The 11,478-nt window shown below is 39.4% G+C and overlaps 1 protein-coding gene across 2 annotated transcripts in view; it reads right to left on the bottom strand.

The window, feature by feature from the left end:
* Window positions 1-2,261: 2,261 nt before the first annotated feature.
* Window positions 2,262-11,478, bottom strand: part of PALMD (palmdelphin) — a 52,621-nt gene continuing 43,404 nt past the window's right edge. The window contains exons 4-8 of one of the 2 annotated variants that reach the window (XM_018572639.1): window positions 10,580-10,694; window positions 9,512-9,536; window positions 8,151-8,264; window positions 5,052-6,047; window positions 2,262-2,785 (exon numbers count right to left, since the gene is read on the bottom strand). In XM_018572639.1, the coding sequence (XP_018428141.1) occupies window positions 2,742-2,785; window positions 5,052-6,047; window positions 8,151-8,264; window positions 9,512-9,536; window positions 10,580-10,694 (1,294 nt within the window). In that variant the 3' untranslated portion in view covers window positions 2,262-2,741. Of the gene's footprint in view, window positions 2,786-5,051; window positions 6,048-8,150; window positions 8,269-9,511; window positions 9,537-10,579; window positions 10,695-11,478 lie in introns of both variants that reach the window. The other variant, XM_018572640.1, reaches the window with a different exon arrangement.

Raw genomic sequence — 11,478 nt, 5'->3', positions numbered from 1 at the left:
TTGTATGCTGACTAATTGCTAAGTAACGGACATTGTGCAGCAAATGAAACTCGTGCCGAAATTGCCCATCCTGTTATCTGATGCAGCATCTGATGATTCTGGCACACCAGTAACTTTGTAGCTGCCTAGATAAATAAAGGTTGTACCTTCTCTCCTTTTTTTTACTGTAGAATTCCATTAGAATTCAGTTTAAAGGTCAATTTGAATACCTTTTCCCCAGTGACAGGTTTATGATGATGTATATTTGTTTTGTTTAGTTTAATGGTTACCTAGAAATTCCTGCATTTGAAGGTTAAGAAAAATCACTTCCTAGATGAAATGTGGATATTTTCTATCATGGCGCTATGATGGAATATAGGAGAATCAACCGTTGAATCATTTACCTTTTTACCATTGTGTGCAATGGAAAGCTTGTGTCTAAAATACATACAGGCAGTATTGTGTCCCAGGCTTCTGATTCACCCCAAAAAAGTAATTAAAGCATTACTTTTCCTCCAGTGGTGTATCCTCAAACAGAAATTGTGATTTACAATGTACAGTATATGAACAAATCCTTTTTTTCTGGCATTCTTCTTTCACAATAAGGCTGTATTGTTTATTGAAACAAAGTAGAATGTGCAATCTACCTTGTGTGCAATATGAGGAACTGGTAAATGTTTAGGCTTCAAATGGAAACATATATATTTAAATATTTCACACTGATACTAAATGATGAAAGCAGAACAAGCCTTACCAAATAAAAGAAAGTAAATATGTTGGATTGTGATATATATATTCTCCAATTGCAACTGACAATCATCAGTAATAGTTCATTAGAGGAATGATAAGCATTGTCCATTGCCATAGTGATTGTCTGGAGCGGTTTCATGGAATGATCCTGCTTGCAATGCAACTGTATTCTGAACATGAAATGACCGATCTGATTAATGGGTTCATCCAAAGATTTTCCACCATACTTGGATCTTTGTTTCATGAGAAAATGGAATGCCTGTCTTTCTCGAAGCACAAGACTAATCTCACCTGCAACCTGCTTATTTATGCGGAGCTTTAAAGCACACCTATAGGTTCATTAGTCACCAGTACAGCAGCTAATGTCTTATCAGTTAATGAATTAGCTGTAGTGAGGTTACATATAGTATAATATCATTGTGCACCTGGCTGTGGCCATGATAATCAACAAAAACTGGCTTTATCACCAGTTGAGGTCACGGCTTGTCTGGAAAGGTGTTTCAAAGTGTATTAGGAAGGTGGAACGCTCAGCAGGTATCGGAACTGATTTCTAAAGCTGTTGATACACAAGCATGTTGGGTCATGTAGCCCTCCTGCTTCTTGGCAGTGAATAGCAAATTTTACAGTACATTTGGCTAATATCCCATTTTATGGAAATGATGAATAGAAATGGCTGTGGGAGAAATGCATATGCTTGCCAGTGTGGACCTTGGCACAAAGACATCCTCAATTTCAGCAGCTCTACAGCTCATCTAATAATGAAGGGCAGCACATAAAAGGCCCAGTTATCAACAGAGGTCTAACGTAACATTAAAATAGAATGTGCTTATGTGTCTTCAGCTTGGTGCCAGTCTTTCCAGTGACATCATGTTGTATGGAAAGCCATTAAAAGCAATATCTTCGGCACAGATAATCTGAATATTACCTATATTGATGCACAGCAACCAACGTGCCCGTTTTGCTTTAACAGATGATGCTCATGGTGGTAATGGAGTAATCCATTTCCTACTGCTTTCAGCCCTTCTAGGTAGTAGCTTCCCTTTCACTTGTTGGGTATTTTGAAAAATTGGTCAAAAACAGACTTTATTGACACTTGTAAAGTATTGCTGAGAGCTATGATATATTACTAAACCATCATGGTAGCTCATAGTTGTTTTAATGTCAATAACCATGCTATATATAGGCTGAAAACAATTCCAATGACCTGTCAAAATCCATTCAGACATATAATAGATGGCATAAAATATCTTGTTCTGCAATGCCATCTTTCAAGTATCTATGCAGTTATCTAGCTGCTTACATTGTGTCCTGTGCAATTTAAACGTTCCACTCAAATTTTGAACAGGTGAATAAACATGTATGGCCAAATCATTTAAGAGCCCGAGCCCTTCCAACCTTTAAACGGGCTGAGTGACCTGAGCACCTTTTGATCTCTGAATATATAATCTGATGCAATACAACAAACAGCAATCAAGAGGCAGCATTTTTCATAAGAGATGAGCACTGCACTGCCAGTGGTGGTGGGTTCAACTGCTTCCCCGACACTAAAAAGAAAAAATTACTAGCAATTATGTAACTCTCAATTAGTGTAATTATGATGCAAGTTTGAGATTTAATTTGCCAGCATTCTTTCATGATGTAAGATCAAGCTTGTGAATATGTGGAAAGTCAAGACAGATCTTGCCTGGATCTGCTTCTGTTTACATGACTACAAAGTAAATACAATAAGCAATGACACCGATGGCATGTATCTTCCTAGTTACATGAGGAATCACCTTCCATGTTCCAAAAAATAATATATTCCTATATAAAAACACATGAACTTGTATAGTAGCATTAGACAGAAAGCTGAAGTGTAGCAGATGAACACCAGTGACTCTCCCCACTGGAGCGCCATGGATGGGTTGTCTGCGGCAGAAACGAAAAGAAGTCCATGTTACACTAGTAAACACAAAACTTCTGAAGATCTTCTTTATCCATATGCTAAGAATCTCCTTATGTAGTTTTGAGTCTTATATCACTTTTTTCCCCAGCTTGGCCATTCTAATCCTCAAGGCTGTAGACAAAAAGAAAAGAATGAGAACCATATTTTCTTAATGTAATTTTATAGAAGGATTTAAAAAGCAGGCATGACAACCAATGAGAGGTTTTTTTTCTAAACTTTTTTGGGTTTTTTTTTCTTGAAATGTAATAGGTTAGGGAAGCTGTTATGAAGCATAGAGGAGATTCCTATCCATAGTAGGAGGGTGCCATTGGCTGAATCCCCAAAGCTGGCTTAAGTGCACAGTAATGACCTGGCTGTGCATGACATTATGTAGGACTATATAGACCTGAAACTATCCCTGGATAGGAGCCTCGACCAACACAAGTATCAGAATCCTTTTTAAATCAAACTCCAGCATTGTTTGATCCCTGCTAATCTAGGTTTCAGCAATGTGGAAATCTAGCCCAGCATGCATGTGATGTCATAGCTGATACGGTGATCATATATTTAAAAAAAAACACTGATTTGCACAGGTCTTGTGTCGACTGGTTTCTTTTAAAGAAGGGCTATTAATCTATATCAGGGAAGAGAAATATCATATTTGGGTAAACCTAATTAATTCTATTGTAATAGTTAATGTTGGTTTCCTAAATGGAAGATACATAAGAATAAATGTATAAATTACACAAAATTCTAACATCGTCATGAAAGAAGGCTGTTTCACAGTGATTTCAATAGAATCCTTGTTATGATTATTAAAATATGATTGTCAAGATTTATGCATAAGGATGATCAAATGTTCATGCAGATGTCATGAGTAAATAATCCTATATAGGAAATCGGAAAATGTGTTGAATGTATAAATATTATAAAAAATATACACCTGCCAATGGAAATGTGTATATAAGCAATTATTAACCATCACTTGCAGATGTCATACATTTCCATGGCACAGTGATTATCACAGTAAAGATGACCACAGTATTTCTAGTCTACAAACGTTTTTGTGTTGCTTGCAGTCAGAATATTATGTTTAATAAAATATAACCGTTTCCTGAGGGGTTTATCATGTTAAAGGCTAATTTTACTTTCCTAGGAAAATTTAGGAAAATGGCATTACCCCATCCAATCTGGCCCCTCCTCTCCTCCCCCCCCCCCCCCCCCCCCCCCCCCTTTATACTTATATTTTCAGCGAACGCTCCTTCCCCTCTGCCGATGCGGGTGTACTATTTGTACCCCATACTGCCATGTAGTGTGTATGGATTTTGAATTTCCGTCGCAAATGGCGAGCACTCATTGGTCAGTGTGGTCAGAAGCGCTTGTAATTGGTCTGGTGACTGCGCCGACCAATGTGTGCTCGCCCCTTTGCGAGCAAAACTCAAAATACATGGGCAGTGCGCTACACGGCAGTACAGGGTACAGTTAGTACACCCATTCCGGTAGCGGGGAAGGAGCATTTGCCAAAAGGTAAGTATAGCAGGGTGGGAGAGGAGGTAATACCATTTCCCAAATGTACCTGGGAAATTGGAATTGCCCTTTACCATTGATGTAAAAGGTGTGTGCACAAATGTAAACAAAGCATACATCCATATCTGTTCAGAATGCTCTGGTCATAGAGACACAGAAATAGCCTTGGTGGGGAAGGAGTTATTGTGAGCCAGGGCATGTATACACAAGCTTCAGACTTTTGAGATGTTTGGGCTCATGTTTGAGTTGTTTTAATTTGCCTGTCAATTATTCCTGAATTGCTCCTAAACTGCATGGGCCTGTTCCCGAGTCGCCTTTAACTGTTTTATGTTGCTTTTGCATTCATATTGACTTGTATGGTGAATAAAAGTAACTCAGACGCAGTCATGAAAAGAATATGACGGTTGCCTTCACTGTGCTGCAAAGCCTCGTCCCTAATTCCCAAGTTGCTGCAGTGATTTAAAGTATGAACTGTTTTGTAAATGGGTAAAATCAACAAATCATACCCGTGCAATGAAAGTGTATACTGCAGGTTTGGTCTCATGTATCATTGTATCTCGCATAAGAGCTGTTTTCCCCAACACCATCCAGTCAGATTACAATTTTCATTTTCCACCTGTCATTTCCCATTGATTTGAATCTGATTGCTGACCATGACATCTGATAAAACTCCTCTTTCTGCTATATTTAAAATGAATTACTAAATTGTGCAACACCTGAGCCACTAAAGCATTAGACTCAAAAGGTGGTGCTTCAAAATGGAGCCACATTAAACTGAAATATTAGTAGCTTCTTCTAATGCAATTAGTAAGACACAAGCAGGAATATTACATTAGAGAACAGCAGTTGCATTTCTTCACATGTTTCTCACCTGTTAATGATGGATCCTCAGTGCCATCATCATCTGCTATCTGTTTGGTTACAGGAATATAGTTTTGAGGATCCAGGCTAGTTTCTTGTTCTTCTAAGGATATTGAGTTCTTGTAGGGCTGAGGGCCATGCAGAGAGATATTGTGTTTTGGTAGTTTATGTGCAACACTATTTGGCAAAGGAGGGGTAGAAATAGGTTCTGGTTTTGTTTCCGGTTGCCTAATGAGTCCTTCCACAGCTGCTTCTTCTTCTTTGTCATTGTCATCATCAATGATGACCAGTTCAGCTCGAATGACTCCCTCGTAATCTGTAAGCGGTCTGCTTTCATTTTCATCAGCATGCTGGTAGCCCATGAAAATCATGGTAACTGGCTCAGAGTCATCTATGTAACATGGTGTGGCATGGACAACACTGTGTTGTATGTCATCTTCCATATTAGCAGCAGTAGAGTGGTTGGTGTTGTATCTTCTTGTGTTAACAAACACTGCCTGATTGTGATCTTCTGTCAGTTGTGGTTCCACATGGGTTGATTGTCCATTTAGCATGACAACTTTTGGCTGTGAATAAACTGGAACTTCTGGCACAGGTTGCTTTTTGGGGACTATATCTCCCACTAATGTTGGACTGTGACCATTTTGCTGGTTCACAATGACAGGTGAGCTGTGGCCATTTACATTTTGTTGAACTTGCCCTTTATGGATACTAGAACTGTTGTACGGGTTGGAAAACACAGGTTCGTGGTATTCCGTGGGAGACAGAGTGCTCTTCTCTGTAGCTTTTTTCAAGAGATCCTCGACTTCAATTGGCGCAAGACTCTCTACTTCACTTTTAACTGGCTTGCCTTCACTGCTTACCTCAAACACAGACTTCCTGCCGTCATCATAAACTTTAACTCCTGCATCTTTAAACTGACTAGAGGGAAGCGGGATTGAGGATAACACTATGTTCTTTCCAGTCTTCATATCTTTTTCAACTTTGATTTCCATGGCGAATAATGCTGGAGTAAAATAAATGTCCACAGTACATTATTTTGGTAAATATTTTAGATTTTTTTGTGTTATCACAATTTTTATAAAGGAAGAACCAACTTACTGGACTGCAATACAGCTACAAATGTATACAAGCATGCCATAAAGATATTCTATGTGTATAGCAGGTTTATATTCTCTAGGTCAGTGGCTTTCAACCTTAGTGACACCAGGGCCCAATACATTTTTCTGAAACCTTCCATGACCCAACAGTAAAAAATTACAATGCTGTGTACTCTGGTGTGTGTAAGTTGCAACCATTTCTTAACAGAAGAGCAGAATGGGTTAGTGGAATATGTGAGCCGACACCAGAGCACCACACCCCACATCTAGCCTGTTTTCAAATAGCTAGCTTCATAACCTTGGTATGTTCTCTAAGGTAGCCTTTCAATATCCCTGAGATAAAAGAGGATCATCTCAGCCTACACATACACAGGGATAAAAAGCACCTACTTCAGATAAGAAAACACAATGGTATATGGCACATTGATGATACCGAAGACTGTAACTATTGGTTTCATTTTTTCCCAGTAAGCTGTTTCCTCAGGTTTTATAAACTCACATGAATGTATTTTTTCATGATCAAGCTTAACAAAGCCAGATTAAATAATACTAAAACAGATATAAATAAAATAACTATATGGAAATACAAAACTGGATGTAGTGTGCAGTTTATTGTATTATGTATATTTTTCTGGCCACCTACAGGGAGGTATGACTCACATTGTCCTCAACTACCTAGAATTTAACTTTTCTGTGCAAAACACCTAACAAACAATGCCCATTTAAGGCTGGTAAACCTGACCAATGGCATCTTGTTCCCATCTTGAATGGTGAAAGTAGTTGCTAGACAAAACCAGTGTGGGTTACACAGCATAATATGGTTTAGTCAACTCTGATTTGAATAATTTCAAAGCAAACTCATCAATGTCAAGGCAAGATTTACTTCATCTTGGAATCCATGGGAGCAGGTAGGAACTGTTAGGCTGCCCAAGATGCTGTGTACTAAGTAACATTTAAACACTGGTTAGCTTCACTTTTACTTCAACCCCTGTGCTAAGCTTGTGGAAGGGAATATACAGTAGCAATGTAGAGGGGCGTAGCCTTGTAACGGAAACAGAGCAGTATGACACCAGTAGCTGTGGAAACAGACAGCAAGCCGTGGCCCTGTAGCTTCCTTCTTAATTCAAAGCCCATGCATAGCTGGTGGAAAGGAATACACAGTAGCAATGTAGACTCCCGTTTCTGTGAGTACTACTGGTGAGCAGAGGCCTATAATGGAAAATTGCAGTGTCAGAGCAATAGCTGTCAATACAAACTGCAGGCTGCAGTCCAGCAGGAAGGAGGCTATGCAGCCCAGTGGTTGAGATCCATTGCTTTAGATTTAGGATCACATCATGGTAAGAAGACAAAATTATCACTACTAAATATTATATGAAACTTGCACTTATAATGCAGATGGAAGTACACTATATGGCCAAAGGTTTTTGGACATCTATAAGACTTTGTTAGAGACCCCATTCCAAAATGATGGGCATTAATATGGAGTTACCCCCTCTGCTTCAATTCTTCTGGGAAGAGTTGCAAGATTTTAGACTTGTCTGTGGTAATCTCTCCCCAATTAGCTAAAAGAGCATTTGTGATGTTGAATAAGTATAACATACAATCAGTGGTTCAGTTAATCCCAAAAGGTTTCCATAGGGTTGAGGTCAGGGCTCTGTGCAGGCCACTGGAGTTCCTCCACAAGTTTGTCTACTCATGTCCTATGGACCTAGATTTGTGCACAGGGGTACTGTCATACTGAGCAGAAAAGGACTTTCCCAAAACTGTTGCCTTAAGGTTGGAATTGCACGGTAGTCTCACATGGTTGTTTTGGTATGCTGTAGCATTAACCGTATTCTACACTGGAAACACTTGGTCTCAGTTACTTGGAGGGATGTACTTTGTCTATTATAGTATTGGTGTGATGGCTAGGTGACCACAAACCTTTGGCCATACAATGTTTCACTACCCTACTTTATTCATATTATACTTGAATTGTTACAGGTCAGTCATATATAAAACATTGATACCTTTTCTTGGCTCATCCCCATTCTCAAGCTGGGCACTTTCCATTTTTCTAACAAATGTTGGTTTATAAGAAGGTGGTAGGTCAGGTATACCGGCGTATATATCCTTTACCGGTTCTGTGAAATAAATTATTAATGAGAAAACATGTACTGATAGAAATTCAGGCATGATGGCTGTTAAAATCCAGGTGTGCAGTTTATACCCTGATAATGTTTCTTGCTCTTGTTAAAAAATAAAAGCATACGATTTAATAGTACAGTATTAGTATACTAGTAAGATGGTACAAGGATGCCTTGTATAAATATTATATAGGTCTTTATTTCACATTTGATCTTTCCTAGTTACCCATAAGGTTCCATTCACACATGAGCGGTTTTCCACACGTATTCGGCCGCCCTGCAAACACGCACGGAACCGCTCTAAACATAAAAAGCAATGCACGATAATGTGCATTGTTCAGACTATTGTGGGGACCACACGTCCCGCAAAGTAGTGAGAGCACGATTTCAGGGGCGCATTCCGGGCAGAAGTAAAGATTTGAGTGTTTTCGTGTCATGCGGTCTTCTGCACGGGACACGCAAACGCTATATGTGAATGGAGCCTAAGACTTCCTTATATAGAACGTAACCAGTTACGGTTAGTCTTTACAGACAAAAACATGATTAACAGCGTCTCAAAAAGTCCATGACATCTAGCATATTCTTAATTCTCTGACCCCAACTTTGACTTTCCTCCTTCTCAAAACCCTTAAAGTGAACCCGTTCTCATGTCATGCATTACATATTCTGAACAATCAGTCAAAGCACTTTAAAACAAGCCCTCATTAATCTCTGTATCAATAAGCATATTTAAGAAAGGGAGCAGTGGGGCATTAAAGGAAAGTTAGTATATAATGCAGAGGGGGAAAGGAGTTAAGCTGGGTATACATGCTTTGAATTTCATCCACTTCTTGATGAACTGGCCGAAATTCGCCATGTGGCTGTCACTGTCCGCACCCTTCTGCCCGGCATTCCTAGATCAGCTGATTGAAGAAGCTAGTTGGAAAATTCTCGGCCAAACAGACCTCTGTTCAGGTATTCTGACAGCGGCCAGCGACCATTGCCAGAATACAATGGAAACGGGGTATACCTAAAGCTGGGTATACACGCTTCTATTTTTTTTTAATCAACCCGTGGGCTGAACGAAAAAAAAAATACAACAGTGTATACCCAGCTTTAAGTGATAAGAAAAGATCTCATTAACCCCTATATGGCTGCAGGTACCTTCCTGAGGGTTGGAACTATCAGAGCCAAAAACTAGTGATCCAATGTCTTTAATGCATTACAGATTATATTCTTTACTGAATACCATCCAGTGTACTTACCTAGTCGAACTTCTGTTTTCACAGCCTGCAATGATTAAGACAGTGAGATTATAATGTATATCTAATCACTGTTCACAAACTGTTTATTCTTATAAGCAAACATGTATTTTAAAACAAACCTGATATACAATTCTATAGAATGCAACCTTTTTTTTTAAAAATCCCATAATTGCCTTTTTTGTGTCCTTTTTTTAAACTTTTTAATTCATTAAGCTTTGTATGAGTTATAAAACTCTATATCAGCAACACAATGCAGTTCACAATGTTTTATGAACAGATTAAACTCTATCCTAATATTATATTCCTATAATCTCCAGCACACCAGAAATCAGAGCATGGGAGCACCTGCACTGGGAGCCAATCACCAGGAGCATTACCAATAGCTATATAAAAATTAAGAATGAAATCCAATAGGACACAAAACAATGCACTGTCAACTATAGCAAGCAATTAGAATTCTTCAGTCACATGACTTCAGGAGATAACATTTTGATTGGTCGCTATGGAATACTCTCTACCCTGACATTTTAAATAGGTTTACAGGTACTGGTGGGTACCTTGCCACTATGAATGCTCCTTTAAAGTCTGAAGAGCAGTTTTTTAACACTAGGTAGGTTAGTGCCAGTTATATGCTGAGCAGTTTTTCACTACCTGCTTTAACACTTTTTGGGCATCAGCTGTGCACATACCACACTCCGACATGGTATGTCACAATACTTTCTATTGCTCCTTAATAAAATGCCCACTGTTATAGATTGGCCTTCTTGAGTTTCCTCAAGTAGTACAACCACTGCTGAGCTCTCTCCCTACTAGAGCGGTTATATGAGCTGTCCAAAAAGGTGAAGAGTCAAGGGAAGAGGGAGTACCTGAAATCCTTTCACTTGATGGCCCCTTTCATGAGCCTAGAGCCCCTTTGCCCTCACCACCCTCTCCGCCCTCTCCGCCTGTGGATGTTTATGTTTGAAATATGTCCTGCATTTTTCTAGCTTTGTACTAACCTTTGGAATTGTGACCCTGGGCCTATAGTCTAGGTTGGCCATACAACATTACAGATAAGCCTTTACATACCCTTATGATATCCGCTGTAGTTCTTTCTACAGACTTCAGTCGCTGTAGGACACGCACTTCTTTAGCCGACAGCTGTGTTTCTTGCTTCTCTAAATCTTCAATCTCTTGTTCTAGCCTGTAATTAGAAGGCATTTTTATCCCCTTGTAAGGTGCAAGACAAATTTATTCAAAAGTATTTTAAATTCTGATATTTAATACTCTTGCATTCCTGCTATTCCTGGATATTGGCCCAAACAGACCTGCAGTGAACATGACTCTCAAAGGAAGCTTGAATACTATGTATAAGTGAATACTGCACACTCCTGGCACTCGTTGTGTTTATCTAGCAATCTATCACTGTCATATACATGACACAACAAGTACAACTGATACATTTCTTCCCTCCATATTTAAAGATATGTTATGTTACAATCCTGGGAGTCTAAAGATATTATGATGCCACAGCTTCGGAGGATATGAAAGTACAAGGTATTTGGTATGTTTATTTTCTCAACCCTGTCACATGGCATGATCTCCAAAGCCATATTGTGAACACACCAGTTAAAGTGACATTAAACCTTTGCTTATTTTATTTTTTATTTGTATGCAAAGGAGGCACACATGGCGGAGTCATTGTTCTTTTTAAAAAAATGTTTCAATTTCTCTAGTGGGTTCCCACATCGCTCTCCCGCCCCCTACCTGCAAGGGTGTCTTCATCAGCTAAGCGGCTGCTGTGGAGACACCCGTGTGTGCAGGTTCCCAGCCATCCCCACAAGTAGCTATGTGCGTCCATAGACACACACACAGCCCTGTGGCAGGCCACGCTCCTCCTCTCCTTCCAACAGGTTGATTGACAGTAGAAGGAGCCTATGGCTCCTCTGCCCTCAGTATTATTCCCCCCCCCTTCCTCTGCCCTCAGT

This window comes from Nanorana parkeri, unplaced genomic scaffold (genome assembly GCF_000935625.1).
Source record: "Nanorana parkeri isolate BGI_ZX_2015 unplaced genomic scaffold, ASM93562v1 scaffold2091, whole genome shotgun sequence".
NCBI classification, from domain to species: domain Eukaryota; kingdom Metazoa; phylum Chordata; class Amphibia; order Anura; family Dicroglossidae; genus Nanorana; species Nanorana parkeri.
This window is presented reverse-complemented; position numbering and strand designations above follow the sequence as displayed.